This window comes from Etheostoma cragini, chromosome 15, assembly GCF_013103735.1.
Source record: "Etheostoma cragini isolate CJK2018 chromosome 15, CSU_Ecrag_1.0, whole genome shotgun sequence".
Lineage (NCBI taxonomy): Eukaryota > Metazoa > Chordata > Actinopteri > Perciformes > Percidae > Etheostoma > Etheostoma cragini.
This window is the reverse complement of record NC_048421.1, coordinates 3,906,380-3,930,764: the sequence shown is the minus strand read 5'-3', so window position 1 is coordinate 3,930,764 and position 24,385 is coordinate 3,906,380. Positions and strand designations below refer to the sequence as shown.

Here is a 24,385-nt window from a genome sequence, read left to right as displayed (position 1 = left end):
TCCTATTCGTCCATCTCTCTCTAATTATCATTACTTGTTCCAGACCATCTGTTCTGATGTACTTCTGGTATATATTTTTCTATTTGTGACTTGCGTTTCTGTGGGTAGAGAGACACATTGTGAACCAGAAGCTCGACAAGACACTGACGGAAATGGAAGAAAAAAAAGCACCGCATTATTAGGTCCTGCTTACCAACCCTGAGACCACACTTTCACACTTTTTTTTTTTTATTTGCAACCTTACATGTTGTTGTTCTGTGCTTAACAACAAAAAAAACAAGAGGAGGAACTATGTTCGAGATAAAATACCACTAAAAAGATTATTTGTTGGACTTATACCTCAAGATGTGATGATCAATGAGGGACGACTGTGTAAAAGGCAGGGAATTTAAAACCCAAACAAGTCCCTACTCAAACTAAAACTTATGAGCTAAACCTGCTGAATGTTAGCAGCAGCAGCTGAAAGGGTTACACACATCTCTGTGATGTGTAAAGGAGACAGAGTGGAGGGGGTTTAACAAAAACCACTGAAACTTGCTTTCTGTCACAAACTGCTGGCTCTTCCACCAAGCCAAAACTATGTATCTGTAGAAGTAAACTGATCTGTCCTTTACTACACAGAGACAGGAGGTTGAGGGGACTGTTTGAAGTTGCACAGGATTCAAAAATGCACAATAAACTGACAAAAGCACTGACAGACCGTTATCCACTTGACGCTGGCTAGTGTTAGGTGGAGTCAGTTTAAAGCAGCTCTCACAAGCAATTCCATTTTATTCATAGTATTGAATCACAACAAGAGTTATCTCAAGACACACTACAGATACAGTAGGTCTAGACCACACTCTATAATTTACAAAGACCCAACAAGTCCCCCAGAGAGCAAGCATATAGTACAACAGTGGCAAGGAAAAACTTCCTTTTAGGCAAAAACCTCGGACAGAACCAGGCATCTGCCACTGTTGAGACACGGAGACACTGAACAGTTAAACTGTGTTATTCAGGCAATGCTCTATGTTAGGAAACCAAAATGTGAACTATTTTCACTCTTGCATAGAGACCAATTATACAGTTAGCTTAGTATGTTTAAGTCCGATATATATAGGTTATCTTATTTTAGGTACATGGCATGAGTTCTACATGGCTTTGCTAGCCTCAATTTAGCAAAGAATGTGTGTGTGTGTGTGTGTGTGTGTGTGTATGATATTAAACACATATAACGTGCGTAGGATTATTCTGAACATTTAGCAATTAGCCATTCTACGTTGTAATTTGTCCAACTCAATACTTGCAAAACAAGAATTGTGAGCCTGTTAGCATGTAGCTCAAAGCTAATCACAACAACAGCCTCTCATCTTTTTTAGTCAACTCTGGTCTCTATTTACAGGAATTGTGCAGACTTTGTTGTAAAAATGTAACAGCTGCATCAGTTTTTTTTTTTGTAGACTTAAAGTGTTTTTCAATATGAGTGTGCCCTCCCTTGTTTTTCACCTCTTCCCCCCTGTCTCTGTGGTCTGTTGATGAAGACACAAACATGACTATGGCCGGCTTAGCAGCACCCCGCCTCAGGCACGGCGGACTTTGACCTTTTGGTGAGAGATGCATACGCTCTTCCTTCTCTTGTCTGTCCTGTTACCGCTGCTAGCTGATGCTGACACCTAAGTCATATTGTGTTGCAACAGTTATGCGTATATATGCTTTGTGGTTGAAGGCCTATGCAAAGAATGGATGACTGTTGCGCAATGGCCCTTCATTGAACTTTAAGTATGAGATGAACACTTGAAGATACTAGAAGATTGGCCTATTCCGTTTGCCGTGCCAGATTTACTGTAGTCACACTCTGGCATTTGCGTAAGGGTGAAAATACACGCCTACAAAGGTTTCTCTGTTTTGCCATCACTTTTTCTTCCCTTTCCATCTGCAACATGAGTTTGATTGATATTCATTTGCATGGATATTTTTTGAGGATCAAATTCTCCAAGCACCCCCCCTGAGTCTTACATCATATTTGTATTGCATCACGGAGGCCCTGACAGGAAAACCAAAGCACATTGTTGATAATCAGTGACTGTGTGAATATTAATTCGGTGGGAGGCGGGCTAAACGTTATGTTTGGCGTTTTTTGTTTATTTTTTATTTTTAAATCAAGATCTCAAGGATATTAGTATTTGATTGTTACCCTCCCCTTGACGAGGAAAAACACTGCATTTGATTGGTTGATTGGTCGATGTAGATAATCAATCAGATGTTCCACTAAAGCAGTAATATCCTTTTATATCCTAATGTATTACACACTAAGAGCATCAATACAAAAAGCTAACAACCCGTTATTTTTCAACTCAACCCTGATTTGAAGCTACAGAACAATAATTCTTACATCTCCCAAATCACACACTTTTCGTGGAATTAGCATTTGCCAAAAAGTGCGGGAAACATAAATGTTGAATTATGTTTACCGAGCTGTTTATTACCACTGAGTGTACATAAGAGCACACACAAAGCATGTTTTTTGAGTGTTCAATCTTTTCTTTCACAGCAACTCTAGCAAGAAAAAGGGCAAACTAAATATTTTTAAAACACTGTAACACATTTTCCACAAATATCTTGATTTATATTTGCAAATAATATGTTGTTGCGAGGGTGTGGGATTACTAAGCAATGGACGTACAAACTAACAATTAGAGGAAATCTCTTGAGTCCTGTGGCAACAGAAATGAAATTGTGACCTTTGTGTGAAGAGAAGGATGCTGCTTTAACTTTTAACCTCATTGTCTCTTTCCCTCTACAGAGGCACATGAGGAGTAATATGTGTATCTGTGTCTGCAGCGGTTGTGGCTGTAACAGCAGCGGTTTTGACGCTGTGCAACTTTTTTTGTGTGCACTGTTGGTATTTTAAATAACCCCCATGGTTCCAAATCTGGTAGCTTTAGCCGCTGTAATCCTCTGAATCTTCAGTTTTTTGATGAGTTTCACTGACATAAACCACTTCATACGACAATGCACAAGTTTCCCTTTGTACAACCCACTTTACGTTGAAATTGAAACAGGATGTGGTGTGCTTTGTATTTCTTGTTTTAGTTCAATTAGTATCCTAGCGGCGTCCAGGTAGCTGCTGCTGTTGCTGGTGAGCAGGAGGAAGCGCTCTGCTCTACGGTCACCCCCCCTCCCTCCCTCCACCACCCCCTCCACCCCCTAAACCCCCACCTGTTCTCTCACCATCACACACAGCTTCACACAAGGCTTCCTGTAAGCCCCAGACACGGGCTGTGGTTACAAGTGGAAAATGTCACTGGGCACTCAAAGAAGAGAGAGGGGCGAGTGTGAGGAGGCAGAGGAATGAGCGAGAGAGAGAGAGAGAGAGAGAGAGAGAGAGAGAGAGAGAAAGAGAGAAAGAAAGAAAGACAGAGTTTCACAAGTGAGTGAGATAGTGATGGGCGAGTAGAAAAGATAGAGGGAGAGAAAGAGACAGAAGAAAAAGGACATCTTTTAAACTCGTCCGTCCAGCCGAGGAGACGACAATGTGTTTCCTCTCAGTGACCCCCTGCCACCCTAACTGACCGAGGCTCATCAGGTACTGTATCACTTCCTATACACTGATGCTATTCAAAGATAATACAAGAATAATGTTGAGTCCATGGATTGTACCACTATCAATTTTTTACAGTATTGCTACTATTCAATTACATTTAGATCATATGTGTCATCATATCATAAATTACATTATATGTCATTACCCTGATCTGTCGTTATTAATTAAGAACAAGTGGTTTTGTTTCTCTTTTACATTATGTTATAATATCAATCACGATGACTCATCTGCACTTTCCACAAAGTTACTTACAATCCTGCTTAGTTCAGAGTTTGACGGAACAGCAGCAACCGATGACTTAGACTGGTGAAAAAACATAAAATAAAATAAAATAATGAAATGCTTTTCTTTGAGTCATATGTTCATAATAAATAGCTTATAGCAGAAATGCCTTATTTCATAACATGAAGTACTACTAAGCATGACACTTACTATTCATCAATATGGCTGGTATAAGGTTCTTACTGTAACACAGTAACATAATATACATAATAATTAAATGTATTCTCTGTAGTACACAGCACAGGTGCCATTAGTCTCCGTCCAGTTTCACTTAGAACTGTTAGCTGCCGCCTTTTCAGGATGAGTGTGGAGCTACTATTGTTTTTTCACTCTCAAAACAATACAGCACTCTGCTGATGATGATTAATCGATGCAGTTTCAGAACTGAGTTTCTCTCCATTAAAATCTTTATTCATGCAGACGTGGAAACTTGTTTGGTTACTTGGTTGCTGTTTTCAATCCGCCCAGTTGCTATGGGGTCGTAACCACCAAAATGTGTCAACTTTAAACACAAATTCCCGTGTTTTACTTCGATGTACTGTAAGCGCTACATACAACCCTTTTGTTTTTTTTAATTCTCGTGAACATTTTTCTGCCCAAATACATTCATGTATTTAATGGGGGGGGGGGGAATCAATACAATCCCATTTTTCAGAAATGAAATTGAAGTGAGATAACACAAACAGAGAAATTTATCTTTTTAGGTTAAACTGATGTTGACAAAGTTTTCTTTATGGGAAAAATTTGAAGTAAAAAAAAAAGGTAATAAATTGCAAAATATCGCAGAATATTGCAATATGTTAAAATTTATAATAATATAATATTGTGACAACATAAGTGACGATATTGTATTGTGAGGGCTCTGGTGATTCCCACCCCCTAGTATTTAACGCTGTTGACTCAGATTCTCTTTCTAAAGTACAGCATGGACTGAACCTTTCTGTTCACAGTCATATTGTGGTCAAGGCTATGGAGACCCTGGTGTCCACATACGTCCTGCTGGTTCTGGTTTCAGTGCATGCAGCCCCATCTCTCAAAGGCTTGCAAGGTACTACATGACTGAGTGTGGTTGCATGTGAAACGGCCTCTATGTTACTGTCCTTTCTCTCACAGGTACCCTCACTCGTTCACGCAAACACGCACTGGATGTGAGTCCATCTGCGGCTCATTGACTAAACCTACAGAAAGACAAGTGTTGCCTGAAAGTGTTTATTTAAACACAAATTGCCATCACAAGGCTCCAAAAATTATTTTCTTTAATGAGCTTGTTCATTTTGTCAAAGTTGAAAACTAAATCCCTCAAAAGGGACATTTACTGATTCCATTTAACCTTGAAACCGCCACTCAAGCATGTACATGACACTGATAAAGAGAGAGGGAGTGCTAATCTCCATTCTTTTTGTTGTGTCTCTGTCACTCAAGGACTCTCCTGCGTAAATGACTTTGTCAACAATGTCAGCTGTACATGGGACAGCTCTCCAGTGGCTCCAGGTGTGGACTGCTGGATCTTCGGTGTGAAGACAACTTGGATCTCTAAGATCTACGGGAGACCATCGGAGAAAATATTACTTAGTCGAAGCTGCAAGCTAAAAGAACACAGGAACTCTCCTCCAGGCTGCAGTTTTGTCTTTGAAAATGAAGTAAGTCACTAACACATCATTCATAAGAACAATTCAACATCTCTTTCTATCTTTACCCCCCCCCCCCCCCCCCCCCCCCCCCCCCCCCCCCCCCCCCATTACCTTACCCTATTGAATCAGTGTTTTGTGCAAATGTTGCAAAGGAATGAAGAATAAATCCATTACAATAATCAACAGTCTATCAACTTCTGTCTACACTGTTATACATATTATGGGTCCCTCCAGGAATTCAACAGCTTTGCTGACATGCCCTACATCAGAGTGGAGTGTAACGGGACGTTGGTGGAGAACATCACAAACTATTCACCATACGCTCACAGTGAGTTTCCCTTTTTGAGTCGCTCCTGAAAAGTCATTCACAAATCTGGTTATCAAAGACATTTGACATGATTACTTACAAGGAAATGTTTGTATGTCTTTAGGATAACATGTTTAGGATTTGTACATAGGTGTGTATTGGTGAGATGATCAATAATTAATTAATTGTGGGCTTTTCTTTTCTTTTGTGCCTGTGTGTGTGTGTGTGTGTGTGTGTGTGTGTGTGTGTGTGTGTGTGTGTGCACAGTCAAAATGCATCCTCCAGGAGTTCCCAATGTCAGCAGCACTGCCAACGAGACCAGGATATCATGGAGTCAAGGCAGTCGTCCCTCTGTCTTCTTCCAATCCTTTCACTTCGAAGTTCAGATCAAAGAGAACAAGCAGAAATGGATTGTGAGTGCTCATTCGTCATTCACTTGCATGCATGAATGGCCATTTAAAAAATACTCATATTTACAATGTTCTTTTTTTCAAAACATGCTATATGAGCACTATGGTATATCACAGGCACAAAATAATATATATATATATATATATATATACTGTATATACAGTGGTGTGATAAAGTGTTTGCCCCCTTCCTCATTTCCTGTTCCTTTGCATGTTTGTCACACTTAAGTGTTTCGGAACATCAAACCAATTTAAACAATAGTCAAGGACCACACAAGTAAACACAAAATGCAATTTGTAAATGAAGGTGTTTATTATTAAAGGTGAAAAAAAATCCAAACCATCATGGCCCTGTGTGAAAAAGTACCACTGTATGTATAGCAGAGATCTTCAACATGGGGTCCGGGATCCCTAGGGGGTCCCTGCATGGAGGCCACCAAATTGTAAATTTTTTTTTTAACTAAAAAGTCTTAACATGAATCCAACACAACTGCATTGAGGAGTACACCTCTAAACATGTGCACATGCTCCACCAGGTGAGCTACCCAGACACCCTCAAAGTTGAGGTTTAACCTGTTATAACGGCATTGCCATCCATGCTAGAAGCATGGCTAAAAGCTGTGAGAGAATTTTCACTTCTTTCACTTCTTGGATTTTGCCTTTGTAGATTTCTCACATGATATTTTATGGTGACAACAAATTGACCTTATGATCATCTGAAGCATTTTGACAAATGCTTTCTGGTTGTTAAGATACACTCTAATTTTGATGTTGGATTCTGGTATCAGGAGGCCAGGACTTTTTCCACACAAGAACGAGAGCTCAGGATATCTGCTTGGAAACTTAAGGGGCACCAGCAGGTCAGGGTGAGAGTCAAACCCACTAAACCGGACAATTGTCACTGGAGCAACTGGAGTCCAACCACAGCCTGGGAGGACCAGGGTAACAACACTTTGCATTTTCAGGTTGTTTGAGTGACACAAGCGTACAGTTCTCATTGTAACAAGGAAACAGATGATCCCAGGCCTGTTGGGGGAAATGCAAAAAAAGATACATCTGCGGTTGCTACCTCTAGTAGGGCTCTGATGAAATACTGGATCACGCATAGACGTTTTAAGAGGCTTTTACATTTGAACCCCATAATGAACTAATGTGAAGAGCCATTTATACATAGCATCTTTCCGTCAAGATGCTCAAGGGGAAAAAAAGATTCAATGGTTTGAACAAGTTGTAATGTTAAGACCTGAGGGAGAACAAAATGGATTTTCTGATTCACGTGTACATTCATTTTACACATTGTAACGACAGCTTTCAGTTTCAGAGTTTCCGACATCACTGGTAATGTGGGGCGTGATGTCGAGCTTGGGTGTCATTATTGTAACGCTGGTCGTTTACAGGAGTTGTGCGAGCAGGGGGTGAGTATAGTGTTTGCTTTTATCTGTGTGTGTGTGTGTGTGTGTGTGTGTGTGTGTGTGTGTGTGTGTGTGTGTGTGTGTGCGTGTGTGCGTGTGTGTGTGTACATGTTTACATGCAGGATGTCTAATTTATTGAATCCCTGTTGCTTTTTTTAGGCTCCTCAAAAGGAAGCCAGTACCAAACCCTTCGAAATCCTTTCACACTCTCCACTCCGTCCACGGAGGAAATCTAAAGGTAAAATGAAATGTTCTCATAGAACATTAAGCATTGTTTCCACTATATCCAACCACATAGAACTTTTTTAACAAATGTGCTTCACAGGCTGCAAGCATTACCACAAAATCTCATCAACTATTTTTACACCCAAGTAACACAACTCTGTGATAGTCAATTTGCTTGCAACATGTTTGATTAACTTTTCACAATAATTTCTTATTTAAATTTTTTCTTGTTCTTTTCTTTCCAGCTGTGAGATATGATAAAAAAACATGTTAGGCTTTTAATTTAGTTAATTTGGATTTATCCTTCAATATATGTCTCAAATGTCTCCTCTCTCCTTATTGGAGTACTCCAGAGTTCAATGCTGGGAACAATTTGCACCTACCTGATTGTTACTGTACACAGTATGCTTACTCATGGCTACATCCTACAGTACATACTGCTCACGCTCCAGTGGTCAGATCAGGACAAGGAAAATAGAGACTTTACTGTTAGGGACCCCTCTGCTATTAAATTCATTTTATTGCTTATTTTAAGTGTGGTTTCAGGTTAATACAAAGTAAAGGCGTGTCACTCTTTTTAAAACCACAAAAAACGCCCTCTTGCTGTGGTTTGTCTCTTGCTTTAAATAAACACTGAGAACAAACTCACATAAGATCACTAACAGAGCACTTTTGTAAAATCCGAGATAAACATTGGCTCTCACATACTTGAAAAAACCCATTCTTCAGGGGTATTTTCTACTCTAAATCTCTCTTTCTTTTTTCCTAGAAATGGCTGAATCCTCTCACAGCTTCTGAGTCGTTCTTCGTGGCCAAGCCATGCGACAGCATCTCCCCGGTTGAGGTGTGCGAAAGCTGGGATGTGGTCTCCTCCACCTCTCCCTCCTCCAGCTCCACCAGCGCCCTGCTTCACTTAAGGAGCTACCCCTCGGATAGCTCAGCCACAAGCGGAGTTGTTGACCAATTCTGCTCCTCCTCTTCATCCTGCTTTTCCAACATGGGCTACTTCATGTCCAGCTCCTCTGGCAGCTCAGCTCGATCTGACCCCACTCCTGCCTACTTCACCTATCATGAGGAGCACAACCTTTCCGTCTCCCTCTGCCCTTTGTTCGACGCCTCTCCGACCTACGAGAGCTTGAAGAGGGAGCCGCAGAGTCCAGACTCTGGCTTTGGCATGGGAAAGGAAGATGAAGAAGATAAAATGGTCATGGATGTGGAAGGGAAAGAGGTTTCAAATGATCACCATAGCCCTCCTCTTATCATTCTCCCTCTCCATCTTCCTTCCCATATGTGCCCCCCCTTCTCTGCTCCACCCCCTCCTAACACTCCCAGTTTAACTCCGATCCCACCTGATAGCCAACAGGAAGATGTACCTGTGGTGGCTAGTAGTGGTAGCTATGCGGCCTGGCCTATGGCTGATGCCATGTGCAGGTCTTCCTCCATGCCCGTGGAGCCCTGTAACACAGGGTATCTGACCCTCAAAGAGCTCCAGACAACATTCAGCAATAAATCCATCTGAAAACGTGTAATGTACCTGGAAGAATCCCTGTGCGATCGTTTTAAAATCAAATGTGTTTGCATCACTAGGAACCTGATTGTTTGTTCTAATCTGATTGTGAAAGTGAGTATTTCTGAAGAGTGGCGTGCAGTTTTGACAAAGAAAAAGCATTCATGCAAATTCAGTAATTTTCCTGTTTCAAACCTGCAGTGATTGGTCAGTTGGTCACATGGAGGCAGCAGAACAAGCCAGAGCATTTGAGTCATGTTTCCGGACACTTGATTAGTTTAAATCCAATATTAATTTACTTTTTAGTTGCTCTGTTATAACCTCCACCAGCCACTGAGGGAAGTATCTGTCTCTTTAGCTGCTAAATGCTCCACTGTGTTCACCAGCTACTCACTAGAGCTTTGTCTGTTGTTTGGGGCTGGACACCGAGTACACAGAGAGTATTTTTGCTTAATGCAAAAAAAACAAAAAAAACAAAGCTAATAAAAGTGGTGAGAGTAAACCAGCCCAGTAAAGTTGTGGGGCAGGCAATCCAAAACTAAGCGGGGTCGGGTGATAATTCTGTGCTGGTCCGTCTCACTAAACGACTCCTTTCACATTACACAGTCTTTTGATCAATTGGTTTGTAAGAACTAATGATTGGAGCAGCTTTTAATTGAACGTATACACATTCACATCATTTTGTAATTGTTGCTATATTCACTCCAGATCAACAATTGATTGACTTTGATCGCTTACTAAGAACAATAGTTGTACAGGATTGTGTCTTCATGAGTTCGGTGTTCCAAGGGACAGTCTGCCACAGCAGGTTAAAGAACAACCTGACTTTTACAGAACAACCTGTGAAGGGATAGATCCAGATAGGTGAGGGCGAGTGAAAATCAACCAGTTGGGTGCCTGGGTAGCTCACCTGGGAGAGCGCGCACCCATATACAAAGTGTCCTCAATGCTGGATATGGACCTGCGGCCCTTTGCTGCATGTCATTCCCCCTCTCTCTACACTTTCATGTCTAAGCTGTCCTGTCACCAAAAAAAATGCCAATAGAAATAATCTTTAACAAAAAAGAAACTCAACCAGTAGTGTCTACTGTTGTAGAATGATGTATGGTACCTCATTGTTGAATGTGTTCAATACTGTACTTCAATGGGCTTTATTTGCATTAGTGTTTAAATGCACAAGGCAGAGCATGAAAGTAAGAAAAGACATTACTTACAACAACACCGTTTTTTTATCTTGCTTTTTATTACTTTAACCTAAATCTTACAAAGACATTCTGTTGTAAGAGCTCCTTAAATCTACTAATATCATCGCAACATTTTTCATTCCTGCAGGCAGATCTGGGATTTTTTAAAGCAGTGAAATGTGATTTAAATGTGTTTTGATTATGTAAATAGTGGTGAATTATTTTTTATAAAGAACATACAAGCATCACTTTAGAGTTGCATTATGCAGAAGGCTATATGACATCTGTAACAGCACTATGACTCAAGATGTGGAATGCATTAAATGAATAGATTTTAGTCTGTAGTGATCTACTGTCAAAACAAAAGGCAGCTGGTTTGCCCCTGACGGTTTTCTTTGTACCTCTTTCTAAATGATTTGACGCTGTTTAAGAGATCAAATCAACACCTTTTAATCCCCATTAATCATCAACAGAGAGCGTCCACCTGGTAAAGTGTAATAACTACAATAAAAAAAGTGTATGAGAATTGGTATTAGATTCATTAGATTGCTATTTCTAGATTTATGTGAATCATTGAGGTCAGTGGTAAATGCTGCTGCTCTTGTCTCAACACATGCAGTTTATTTCCGTTGCACTCAGACGACATGTGCGTGGAGACCAAACAAAATAAAACCTTGTTGTAGAAATGGGTCACCCTTTGACTTCCTGTGTCGTTGTGGAATGAGGGCTGAGGGGTGGGCACATGTGCTGAAAGTGTGAAAGAAAGCGTGTGTGTGTGTGTGTGTGTGTGTGTGTGTGTGTGTGTTTGTGTGTGTGTGTGTGTGCACACAGAGTTTTGAGTGTTTACATGTCCTGTCAGGTGGTCCTGTCTGTGAGCTGTGAGTGTGTGTATTAGAGTGTGGTTTGACATTTAACTCTGACACAACCAGCAACATCCGTTCCCCTCACAGAGAATTTATGTTATTTAGCCATGTCAGTGAGCCTCGACGAAAACTTGCACTTTTCGTATTCTGTCTCCATCTTCAAGAAACGTCTCAAAGAAAAACTGTTTTTTTCACATTGTTGATTATTCTGTAAGTGCTACAATTTGCTGGGATCAGTTATCTGTTGTTTTGTTTTTGTCTTTATTGTGTCCATGGTAAATTGAGTTTTTGATTGGTATGTTATTTGTTGTATGTCATTGTTCTCGGGCCCCATCCGAAAAGCATTTAGCAGCTTATTTTGGGTTCCTCATTTAATGCGGCCTGTATATGATCATTGTACCTCATGAAATTGGGTTTAAATATACAATGATGACGTGTGAAATAAACATTGTAAGGCAAGGCAATGCAAGGCAACTTTATTTGTATAGCACATTTCAGCAACAGGGCAATTCAAAGTGCTTTACACAAAATCTGTTAAAAAACAGATAAAACAAAAATAAAAACAGATAAAACACGTGAATTTCAAATAAGAACATTAAGACACATAAAACACAAGAATTAAAGTTACAGTGCAGCCCAAGAAATTAAACATTAAAGAAATGAACAGTTGATTAAACGAAGGCAACAACAAAAAGAAAGATCTTCAGCCTTGACTTAAAAGAACTGACAGCAGCAGCGGATCTGCAGGTAAGCGAGCAAGCAGGGAAGAAACTGCACAAGACTTTGCTTTTTATCTGTGTTTCTATACCTCTTTTTTTCCATGTTACGAGAGCCCAACCTGTCCCACTTCAGAAGCACACCACGGCCTTAACACTGGGTCAAAATACCCTGTTGTCTTCTTGGGTTGGGTCCAATGGTTTTCTACCCATGGCTAAAATGAATTAACCCAGCATTGCACTGTCAAATTTTAACCCTGTGGTTTTTAGCGTAAACGTCTGTTTTCATTTATGTCCCAGAATAGACTGAAGTACCTTTGATGGACTATATTTATTCTGCCACTAGGTGACATTAGAAAACCAAACAAACACGAACCAGCGAGGCGTCCTCATCTTATTCTTCCTCCTCCTCTCTCTTGCATCTGTTTAGTGTCTGTTGTCTTGTCTGTACAACAATTGGCACTCCAATCCTTATAATCCCCATGCCTTGACTCTATGGATGTTATCTTCTGCTGAGTATGCTGACAGCGTCCAGCTGGATGGCTTTGTAAAGCCTCCGCTTGTTTAAATTTCCACTGCTTGCTCTGTCATTCCCACAGAGGGAGCTTTGACCCAAAACCACAGGGCTAGTTCTGGATCTAACCCACAGTGAGATAGGAGGATGTGGGGGTCAGGCTGACCGTGTGATTCCCCTTCTTTAGGTTGGGCAGAAACAGAAAGCCAGAATCATTGCTGTCAGGAGAAGGAGACCCTGCGTGGCCTCTTTTCCATTGCTTTGAAATACATCTCCAAGTCAGGGGAAAATGTTTTTGGAAAGCGAACTCAGTAGGAAGAGGCGCTTTGGTAACTTTCACTGAGAACATCTTTTTTTATAAGATTATTTTTTTGGCATTTAAGGCCTTTAATTGTATAGGACAGCTGAAGACATGAAAGGTGAGAGAGAGAGAGAGAGGGAATGACATGCGTGGGGGTGAACCGTGTGCAATCATTGAAAATAAGTTATTTTGCATGTTCTTTACAGAAAATGAGCCAAGGCCACATAAGAGCCAAACACCACACAAGGGTTAGCCAAACGTTGTGCTGTGTTGCTCCAGAGGTTTTAGAGCCCAGAAATTGTAAATCTCTGCCCCGATGTTCATCTTACATTAAATACAAAGATAAGAGGTTTTTCATTGTTTGATGTTCAGAGAGTAGGAATGTGAAAGACACTGTTTTGTATCTCTTACCTTCAATAATAACAATAAATGAGGTTGCTGGAAGGACATTAATGTAGGGTCTTGGTTTAAATCCCTGATAAGCCTGATCCCCTTTGCATGCCATATTATATCAAAAACACCATTTCTAACTTTTGGGTTAACCCAAGTGCATATGATGGAATGTTTTTCCCTAGATATTTTGTCATATCTTGCCAGATTGTTATAGTACTTGGAACGACAGGATTGTCCTTATTTTTAGGGTTGTCTTTGTTCAGAGTGAGTATATAGTGTGTGGAACCATTCATTTATTTAAATAAGACTGGAGCCATTCCCAAACCATGCAGACATGGCAAGCATTGGGGATTGAAATTTACTACAAGATAGCAAATGATAAGGACATGTGGACTTGCAGAGATCGATTTATAACCATTTTGGAGCAACAGATTTGTGAGATTCTTGTGCTTTTCCTGAGCTGAAACACAAGAATGCTTTGAGGTCTGAAATTGCAACCCACCTCTGGTTCTCAGCTTTGAATGCAAACCTCTATAATTATGTATGCCACTAACAATGTGTTTTGCCTGAGAACATGGGGGGTGAAGTTGTAGGGTGCAAATACAGTTCTGCTTTCGGGCCCCAAAAGTCTCCACCATCTCAGCACAGGGGAGTGCAAATATCTGATCAGCCGCCATCACACCCAGAGGAGCTAATGGTTCAACTTCACACTTTATTATGTCCAAGGAGGGCAATTGGTTTTCCAGCAAGGTACAATATACTGAACGCAAAACAATATATTCATGCAATTCCGAAGGAAGGGCCAGTGTTCCCTTGTGTACAAAGCACAACTTTAAAACCTCTGAAAAAAAGTGGCAGAATGAGGACAAAGCAAATAGTGCAACGTGACCAGACATGTTGAATACATGATCGACATCTCTTCCATCATAACACAGATTGTCCACATCAGCGGCATAGACGTAATCGTTATGCTACTCATGATCATCATCATCACAAACCACATCATATCGCATACTAAACTACTTTGCCAAGTGAAATGGCTGAGTTCTTGTACCTGTCACTGTTAATCACTGGGATCTGAACCTAGAGCCAGAAGGCAAAACCTGAAGTTCCGAGTAAAGAGGGCGATCCCTGTCGGACTAACGGCGTCAGCCTTCCTCCCTACCTGTCTGCTGAGCAAATCGTTCATCTCATTGGTCAAAGGTCATGGGACTTATTTACTCCTAGCTCAGAGAAGAGGAAGAATTCCACGTGTGCACTGATGTGGTGTTTGTGAGATGCTGCTGCTGCTGAAGCTCATCAAATAGATAAGAAACTAGGTGATAATGAGACTTGGGAGTTATGACTGCAATGCTTTCAAATAAAATACAACCCAAAGGACACCAGAGGAGGTTTACTGGGGTCAGACGGGGAGCTGAATGAAAGGCCGCGCTGGGAAAGTTAACAGATAGTAAATGTTCACAGAAAGATAGCACAGGTGGTTTCAGAAGGGTCTCCCAATAGTTTACATCGCCCAGAAAACCAGAGGAATGTGTATCTGATGTGACTGCGGAGCAGCCTATGAAAGCTCAACCCTCGGGACCAAAGGCGGTAATGTTCAACAGCTGTGTTCATGTTACACGTGTGCACAAATTCTGCCTCATCCGCCTCTTGTTCTCTGACAGGACTGCTGCCTTCTGTATCAAACAACTGCAACATGTGCTCATAAAATAGATGGATGGAGTTATTGCAGCACCCTCTGCAATGTTCCTCAACACTGTATGTATCTTTGTTTAATGTATTGTATTTCAGAGTTCTCTCTTATCTCATCTATGGTTTTTTATGTGAAGTAATGGATAGTTTTTTGACTTCATTTCTAAAAACTGTGGAATAGTTTGACATTTTCGGGGAAATACGCTTACTTGCTTTGTTTCTGAGACTAGGATCAGAAGATTGTGTGAAGCTAAAGCCAGCAGCCAGTTTGCTTGGCTTAGCACAAAGACTGGAAACAAGCGGAAGCAACTAGCCTGACTCTGTCCAAAGGAAACTAAATCCACCTACCGCCACCTCTGAAGCTCACGGATTAACACTTTACATCGTTTGATCTGAAAAACCAAAGTGTGAAAAGGATTAGTTGCTGTTTCCAGTCTTCATGCTGAGCTGAGCTAACCAGCTCCTGGCTCTTATCTTCTCAGAACAGAGTGTAATTTCCTTAGCAAGAAAACTGATAAATGTAGCCTATTTCTCAAACTGTTTAACTGTTCCTTTAATGGGGCACAAACCAGAACGTTTAAGAGCCACTGCAATAAAAGATAATAGGCTGCTATTAAAAATTGGACCACTTAACTGTAAAACTCAGATTTTCTACAAATTAAAACAAGAGTACACCACAAGAATCAAACCTGCCTGGTTGAAGCAACTTTTGGGGCTTTTGTTCCAGAACTTCCGCATGTTGGAATGATAAATGGCCACCACCAGAAGTGTCTGCTAAGCGGTAGCAAGTCCAACAGCCGAGACATCTTTCATTCATTTGTTTTTATTTTTTATAATGTGTGATCTACGGCAAATCCCGTTTGCTCTCTTTATCTGCTTAGACGTAGCCTGGAGCTCTGGTGTTACTGATGGTGTTCTGGGAACATTCACATGTTCATTTTTACAGGATAAACCCATCATTTCCTGCAACACACACCCTTGAGGCCCAGGGGCTGGATGTCCCTCCTCAGTCTGGTTTCCCCTCTCATGCTCTACATCTCCTCCACTGCGGTTTGTGTCTCTCACTTTCTCCCTCAATGCATTCTTTATGCTCTGTCCTGTAATCACATTTCCCCGGTCTCTTTCCAAAACAAACTTGAAGCAGAGCATTATAGTCTCAATTCAGGTCTGGAAAGAAAGATTATAGTGTGTGTGTGTGTGTGTCTGTGTTTGTGTGTGTGTGTCTCTCTCTCTCTCTCTCTCTCTCTCTCTCTCTCTCTCTCTCGCTCTCTGCAGCTGCAGCAGATAGGAGCAAGGGATGAGGAATGGAGGAATTCAGCACAGAGGAAATGCAGACCCAGGGGGATTCAGCGAGTTTGTAATCAGAGCCTGGAGGGTGGTCTGCCAGAGTTTTGCTCAAATGTACACGGATGGTGGAGTTATCCAGTCGAGGTAACAGAACATGCTTTACTACCTGGTAGCATCGGGTTTGTAGCCTTCAGGAAAGATTCCAATCTTTAGATCAGTGTCACCAGATGTTACTGACACTTGTTGCCTGAGTCTGCGCTGGGAGGACACACACATAGGACACAGCTCAGAGGAGGGCTGCTGACTCCTCCGTCCTCTGTCTGTCTCATCGGACTGAAGCGGCTGCAGAGACGTGGACGAGGTGAGATTCATTCTGATCATCATCATTCTGATAATCAGCTGTTAAATGCCGGCACGGAGCGTTTCTGATTCAAATGCGCTCGAGCGGACCCGCAATAACGGGCTTCACGATATCAATATACACTGTGGTGTTAACTCCCTGTCGATATTTCGGAGCGTGTCTTAAACTTTTATACTGTAAAAGTCTGAAATGGACAGTACAGCGGACACGGAGTACGTCCCCCGCACTTTGCACGTCGGTGCCCTCTGTCCCCCGCACTAGACCTCGGAGTTTGGTTTTGAACGCACCATAGGTAGGCGATGTGCGCGTTCCTCCGGTTGCAATCGTGTGTTGATAGACTCACACAGAGCAAAAAAATAATCATATAAAAATGATATATAATAAAAAATATATACAAAAACTATAGGAAGCAGGAAGAAACTCATTAAAATATGCAATTATTAAGATTAGTGAATATGATGGAATAGTGGCAGCAGGCCACCAAATTTGGGCTACAACAGCCAAAAAGGTGGCCCCAAGACCCCCCCCCCCCTCCCCCCACACACACACACACATATACACACAAGTTTCCAGTTCAAACGGGTTATGTAATATCCATGGTCAGTGTGGTTCAGAAATCCAAACAGAACCTAAACACGAGCAGCAGATTTCCACTGCAAGATTCATCCCAGTACATTAATAACTATTAGGACCAACAATAATATTTTGACACACACACACACACACACACACACACACTCTCTCTCTCTCTCTCTAGTGCACACAATTGGGAATGTGGTAGGCTTGTATAGAGGACAATCAGAGTTTCGACGACTGCAACAGCTTTTAAACAGTGTTTTCAAATAATTGTTCTGTAGGGAGTGCAAATGGCATTAAAGCAAGTGTGCATGGATAGATTATAGAACATGACACGGCCAAATACAAATGGCCAAAACAATCCTATGTATGTTTGCGTCTGGTAATCATTGTGCGTCACTTTGTTGTCATTTTGCATCTCTCAGTTGTGATTTTGCATCTCTCGTTCACTTTGCATCTCTTTCTCTGACACAGTTTAAAAAGAAAAACTTTCAGAAAGACAAAAAGTTTAATTGTATTAGAGCCAATATAGCTAATAAAACTGGTAAATCCCTGCAAAAGAATGTACTATCTGGTCCAGTTTTAGAATTCCATTGCCAGGGAACCCAATTGGTCCAAATTTGGTCTTTGGATCACAGCAAAACTGCAAGAGTCAAGTAAGTTTTGAAGTATGTGGTCTTTGACTGAGTTGTCAGACATGTATGGAGGATGCAGTATGGATACAGCTGTCCTGCATGAACCCAGCCAGCAGCACACACTGTTCCACTTACAAATTAGACTGTCTGGCAGACAGCCATCCCCTTTCCATTGAAAACTACTCAGCTTGGCTCTCTGTATTAAAAAATACACTCCACTGACTTTCTCTGGATAAAATAAGCCAATGTTAGTTAACCTTTCCCGAGCTAATTAGTGATAAATGATGGGCTGGCTGCAGGGTCATTTTTCAAGTGATTTATGATCCTTGCCATGTTGCTTCTATTATTTTGACATTTTCTTTACTTTTGGGATTTGGGGGTGTGTTAGTGCAGAAATATTTCATGCATTTCATTCAAGCAGCCAGTGAAATGCAAGTGAATGCAAAACCAACTCATAGACACACGTGCTTATTTCGTCATAAGAATGCTTCACTTTATTCTTTTTTTCCATTGTTCCCAACTTCCGTTTCTTCTCTTCATGTTTTCATGGGCTCAGGATTGAAGATTCCTCTTTCTCATTCCCACTACTCTGGGAATGACATAACACGTTATAGTCCTATCTTCTGAGCAGCTGCTGAACAATTGATGTTTCGGCTGGTACATTTCATTAATTGAATAAAATAGTCTTTGCCTCTGGTAACTCATCTAGTCCTTTGTTACTTCCTCTCCCCTGTTTAAAACTGTTTATATTTGTTATAGCTCTCCATGGTTTTGCTTCTTCTTATACTGTATTCAAACCTGTCAACTCCACGTTTTGCTCCAAGACAACTTAGATTTGTGAACCAAAGGCCTTTAAAAGTTCTGTATTTAAAAGTTGTTATCATGTAGATGTGACAACCGTTTTGTTGTCAATGCTTAGAACTCCTCATGTGGAGACAGAAACTACGCACTATAGCTTTAAACATGCAGAAAAACAAAATAAATAAAAGACATTAGACTTGCTACAAATTACATATCTAGCATATATAAATATAGTTTTTTTCTTTGTGACAGCACATTTTTAAGAACAATGTATTTAATACATATGTTCCAGAAATGACATACAGTCAAAGACACTGAAAACCACTAAAATCTGAAGGTGAATTCTATTGCATGGAACATTTCTCTCATGAGTTGGATCTACTGATTTTGCCACTCTCCAGACTCCATCAGTCCCCACCCGGGCCTCCGTCACCTACTATACCTCATCCATACAAAACCAAAACCCAGGTAACATAACCAAAACATTAACAGAACTTTATTAAAACATATTTAACTTGGACAGAAACCATTCAGAACATATATGTTTTTTCCCCATGAGCCTTTGCATTGCTTCAGCACAGAACACTTCAAATGACCCCGCCCCTCCCACACAGGAACGTAATTTTCGTAATTATCTCTGCTTAATATGATATGTGCACTGCGTACTTAAGTGTATTATTACTAATGGGATTTAGTAATGAATGTGTTTTTTAACAAAACATGAAAGAATAAGTAGTGACCACTATTTTTTTTTAATTACATCTAAATCTGGGTTTACAGAGTAGGCACAGGTATGTTGGGTGTCCTCATCCTTGTGTCCCTCCCCTCGCTGGGGGCCCTGGTACCTCCTCCGGGTGCTCCTCTGGTCCCCTGCAGGCACTGCTGTGATCCCCTGGAGCCAGAAGAGGGCAGCGGAGCCCAGCCTCCCTCAGGAGGGTTCAGCCATGTGCCAGAGGTCCGCACCTACATCAACATGACAATCCTCAAAGGTACCACACATACAGTATGTAACACCACCTGCAGACCCTCAAATACTACACAAGTCCATGATAACTCAGGCAATACAACTTTTACACACTTCATCACTGGGTGCTAGATAATTGTGCAGGTTGCACTAAGTGCAACCTGCACAATGGATTTATCTACATCCTCATGCTATTTAAGCAGTTGCACAATTTTGAATTCACAACTTGTACATATCCAAATATTTGTTCCATTATTTTATCCCATTATTATATCATGTATTTTGTATGGAACTATATTGTATCATAGTACTTTATATTTATATTCTGTGCTATGTGACTGATTTTGCTGATGTAACACAATCATTTCCCATTTTATTGGGATCAATAAATATCTATCTATATATCTATCTAAAGCTCTATAAATATTATAACCACCAATACCATAGGCCAATGCAATAGAGCAAAAGGTGCTGGAATAAATAAATAAATATTAATATAACAGGTTCACGTAGGCTGACTGACAGACAGAGCTTTCAGAAGATTTCAGAGCATACTGCAGAGAATAATGCAGAAAATATAAATATTATCAGACTATTAGAACCATGAAAGAAAATTAAAGAAATGTAGGGAGGAGTCTTGTTTGTCGAACTAGCTCCCAGAGGGGGAATTTAGTACTATTTGCAGAATACTAAAAGGACTCAGCTCCTTTTGGAGAAATGTTTATGAACCCATCAAGGTCATTGGACAGCTGAGACAAGGACAAATTCGTACCAGGCCTGGAACTTCTTGACAGTTTCTGTGATTTAAAGAAAGCTACAGCCTTTATAACCAACCAAGAATCCAACCGGTAACCCCAAAACACATCAACAGTTATCTTGAATTTATTCTCACGTTGCCAGACCTACCTCCACTGCCAGGGGCGGGGCAAGTAGAGGGGCATGCGGTGCCCCCTTGTTGCTTCCCATCAATTGGGCTAAAGAGCTGTCAATCTAACAGCTGTGGTTTCCATTAGCTCAGAGCAATGCCACTTTGCAACCTTTCTGCCAATCTTCCCAGCCCTTGTCACATAACCAATTAATGTTTCCATGATGACTATCTAGAATTCTGAAATACTGAAACCAGCACAGACTGAGTTTATGGAAAACGTGTTTTGGATTCGGGTATAAACTTTTTTTTTTTGGAATGAAAACAAGTGAAATGATAGTAGTGGATGTGATGTTAAATTTAGCAGAATTACATTGGGTTGTTCTATCCTATCCAATATCTCCTATGTTACTAAGCAGATGTTCTATCTTGAATTAAACTAAACCAGGGAAGGAAATGTAGCTTTTGACAGTGGTTATATCCCTCTATGAAGGTGACAAAGGAGACCGTGGCGACAGAGGAACACCAGGTAAAGCTGGACAAGAAGGCCCCCCGGGCTCCAAAGGTCCCATGGGCTCAAAAGGCACTAAGGGCCAGGCAGGTCTCCCAGGAGACCCCTGCAAAGTCCACTACTCCGCTTTCTCCGTCGGCCGCCGCAAATCCCTCCACAGCCTGGAGTCCTACCAGGCGCTTGTGTTTGACACAGTGTTCGTCAACCTTGACGACCACTTTAACATGTTCAATGGGAAGTTCCTCTGCCGAGTCCCCGGGATCTACTACTTCAATGTCAACATCCACACGTGGAACTTCAAAGAGACTTATCTACACATCATGCACAACGACACAGAGCAAGCCATTGTGTACGCCCAGCCCAGCGACCGCTCCATCATGCAGAGTCAAAGCGTGATGCTGCAGCTGGAGCTGAAAGACGAGGTGTGGGTCCGCCTGTACAAGAGGGAGAGGGAGAACGCAGTTTACAGTGATGATGTAGATGTCTATATCACTTTCAATGGATACCTCATCAAAGGCAGCGTAGAGGGAAACTGAATAAGAGAGGCAAGGCAAGGCCGAGGGTGAGCTCAGTTGGATGAAAAGCAAACAAATGCAACTGACATGGCAGCAGAATGCAGTTCACTCTAAAAAGTGCTCTTCTTTCTTTTATATTTAGATTGAATAAGGAGGTTTCAACATGGTGCTGGAATTGAACCTAGTTACCTAAAGAATGAGCAATACCTCTTTGAGAAAATGTGAAGAAATAGAACATTGTCAGAATTTTGATTGCAGATTCATTCTCTTTATATTGCATACATATCACAACAACATGCATGGTTTCATTAAAAGGAATAGTCCCAAAACATTTTGGGAAATGTGCTAATTTGTTTTCTTATTCTGACCTAGTGGTATTGATCTTCTCATCTAACTTGCCAATAAGTGTATTTCTTAAAATGTCAAACATGAGCTGCTAATGTTCTCTAGTCAATCCCAAATGTGTAAAACTGGATGGATTAAATATAATAATAGGATTTTTAGAGATTCAAAAAGACATAATCTGTTTACTTTCAGTGACTGAAGATGCAAATTGAAAGACGTCTGATATTGAGTATTCTCTCTCTGTAAGGAAGAAACTAACTAGTAGCTTGTGTAGGCTAATAGAACATGGTAAGAAAACACTTGGCTTCATTTGCAGTGTGGACTGTTATGGAGTTTTGTATGTGGTGCTAGTACATGGTGCTAACTGAACTTTAGGTGTGTGCGGATTTGAGTTTGGGAAGCTGCAGGAAACCCAATTTTCTCGCCCAATAACATTTACCGTATTGGAGTAACTTTGATATTTTGATGACTTAGTTATGTTTTACTTTTAAAGTGTACTTGAGAGTATGTCAGAAGGTTCTTATTACCCTCTTTCCCCTCCTTACTTTTTTATTAGTGTCACGTATAGCCAAATATAAAATGCAACATAAAGCAGTCATAGGTAATCTGACAAGTAATTATAATAAACAAACTCATGCCAGCTGTGACACAATTACCTGCAATTAATACAGATATTAGCATTGGTACTAACATAAAAGCCATTATTGATACATCTGAGTAATCAGTATAAATACGTGTTTATGATTGTACTACCAAGGTTATCATTATTGGTGCTTCAAAAGAACAATAAATAGTATAAATATGGCGTTACAATTTCTAACTGGGACTACAACATAACAATTAACAGGTTAAAGGTCATTCATGTTTTAATCCAAACAAGTTCATATACCCTCCTATTTAAATGTACAAGTGATTTTTATTAATATGACGGGCTTGAAGTTTATTGTCACACCGTGACAGTTTGAAGATGACTGCAGAGTCAACAGCCCAAACTGTCAAAAAAAAAACGTTAAGCCTGTCGTATAAGAACAAAAATCACTTGTACTTCATGTTTCATTCTAATCGCTTCTATTCAATCTGACATGTTTACGGTTTGTTTTTAACCAAAAACTATTCCAATTTTGCATTACTCTTAATTGTAGTAATTATAATACTGTGTTTGTACATTGTAGATACTGATATTAAAGTTGTGTTTCAGCCACACATTTAATGCAGTTCCTCACTGTGACTCAGTATTTGAAATGCTCTCACTTTCTGGTCAAAACCTTTAAAATAAAACAAGCTAAACAGACGACAGTGTTTCTGGATATTCTTTTTTGTTGATACCCCTAAAAGCTACTGATATGATGGTAACTGTCTGCTTAAGTTTTAGGATTTCTACCTGCTAGTCAGTCAACGCAGCTTCACAGGGTTTTAATTTACTATAAGGGAACACATTCATTTCTGATAGTTTGGGATGCATGTTTGTATCAGTTCACCCTGACAAAAAAATCCCCAGGCACACTGGCAGTGTAGGACAAAAAAACTTCTTCAAGTACCTGTGAAAAAGTTGGTAACCAGTGAGGGAGCACATCCGTTTGGTGTGTCTGTACTAGTCTCCAAACGGCCTTGTAATGAAGATGTCCTTTGATAAAACATGAACCCAGCGAAATGAACTGGTTTCGCTCCCAAACGTTGCGTTGTAGCATTAGCATTATGCTACGTTTTCTTTGACCCCATCAGCTTGTTTTTTGATGACAATTGTTTAGTGTCTCACACATGTTACACATTATAAACCGTTATGTATGTGTGTGGTAGGTTGGCATGTGGACCTTTAGGTGTAAAGATCCAGATGTGTTTGCTAAGATGTTCACATTTCCTGTTAACATTTTTTTGGGCTCCACTGGTGTCATTTTCTTTTCCTGTTCTCCTGATAAGGGATATTTCCCTTCCCCTCATTTCTACAAGGCTTTCATGTCAGTCCTCACTGCACAAAGAGACTATTCTGCTCCATGGTGTTGAGACAATACTATGATTCATTATATGAGGGACATCTTTGTGCAAATATTATCTAATAGGAATTGTATGGTGGTAAATAATACTGAGTTAGAATGGCTACTTCACAAAGACAGACTACTACAGTTTCCATTATGGCGCACATCCTTTATTTCTCATGTACGAAGGACAAATGATGCATGACACCATAGCACTGATGAAACTGAATGATTTGCATTTTCTGTATCAATGAACGATGGAAAAGTTTGTCATTAAGACTCTTTTGACTTGATGAAATATGTATACTTTTTTCTTACAAAAACATGAATCACAAAAATAGATTTGGGGTTTTTGGCCTGTGACACCTGTGTTCAAAGCATCAAGGCTGATAAAGCATCAGACCACTGTGGGCGGTAAAAAAAAATACGTACCACCAGTCAAACTCTAGTTTAGACTTTCCCATCACAAAAACAGCAAATACTTATAGGTTTTATTCTGGCATTAAATAAGCCGTTTTCTTATTCCCGG

The 24,385-nt window shown here is 40.5% G+C and overlaps 2 protein-coding genes and 1 long non-coding RNA gene across 3 annotated transcripts; 2 read left to right on the top strand and 1 right to left on the bottom strand.

The window, feature by feature from the left end:
- Positions 1 to 3,229: 3,229 nt before the first annotated feature.
- il2rb (interleukin 2 receptor, beta) lies at positions 3,230 to 9,811 on the top strand. Its single transcript, XM_034893772.1, has 9 exons — positions 3,230 to 3,568; positions 4,819 to 4,916; positions 5,291 to 5,508; positions 5,734 to 5,827; positions 6,074 to 6,219; positions 7,005 to 7,158; positions 7,532 to 7,631; positions 7,788 to 7,866; positions 8,623 to 9,811. Exons 2-9 carry the CDS (start codon positions 4,838 to 4,840, stop codon positions 9,370 to 9,372), a joined length of 1,620 nt encoding a protein of 539 aa, XP_034749663.1. The 5' UTR covers positions 3,230 to 3,568; positions 4,819 to 4,837; the 3' UTR covers positions 9,373 to 9,811.
- Positions 9,812 to 15,272: 5,461 nt separating this feature from the next.
- LOC117957773 lies at positions 15,273 to 22,997 on the bottom strand. The gene is made up of 3 exons (XR_004659590.1): positions 22,974 to 22,997; positions 17,410 to 17,412; positions 15,273 to 15,399 (listed from the first exon to the last, which is right to left on the bottom strand). It is a non-coding gene; the product is annotated as an uncharacterized LOC117957773 (long non-coding RNA).
- Positions 16,297 to 23,174, top strand: c1qtnf6a (C1q and TNF related 6a). The gene is made up of 3 exons (XM_034893789.1): positions 16,297 to 16,671; positions 19,464 to 19,672; positions 21,006 to 23,174. The coding sequence occupies exons 2-3, from the start codon at positions 19,477 to 19,479 to the stop codon at positions 21,557 to 21,559; spliced, it is 750 nt and encodes a 249-aa protein (XP_034749680.1). The 5' UTR covers positions 16,297 to 16,671; positions 19,464 to 19,476; the 3' UTR covers positions 21,560 to 23,174.
- The last annotated feature ends 1,211 nt before the right edge of the window (positions 23,175 to 24,385 follow it).

What these genes read in the sequence shown, in the direction of transcription:
- il2rb (XM_034893772.1), top strand. Translation starts at nt 4,838, where the DNA reads ATGGAGACCCTGGTGTCCACATACGTCCTGCTGGTTCTGGTTTCAGTG. An exon ending in GTTTTGTCTTTGAAAATGAA is followed by an intron (nt 5,509 to 5,733) that starts GTAAGTCACTAA and finishes GGGTCCCTCCAG; the next exon opens with GAATTCAACAGCTTTGCTGA. An exon ending in AGGAGTTGTGCGAGCAGGGG is followed by an intron (nt 7,632 to 7,787) that starts GTGAGTATAGTG and finishes TGCTTTTTTTAG; the next exon opens with GCTCCTCAAAAGGAAGCCAG.
- c1qtnf6a (XM_034893789.1), top strand. Translation starts at nt 19,477, where the DNA reads ATGTTGGGTGTCCTCATCCTTGTGTCCCTCCCCTCGCTGGGGGCCCTG. An exon ending in CAACATGACAATCCTCAAAG is followed by an intron (nt 19,673 to 21,005) that starts GTACCACACATA and finishes CCCTCTATGAAG; the next exon opens with GTGACAAAGGAGACCGTGGC.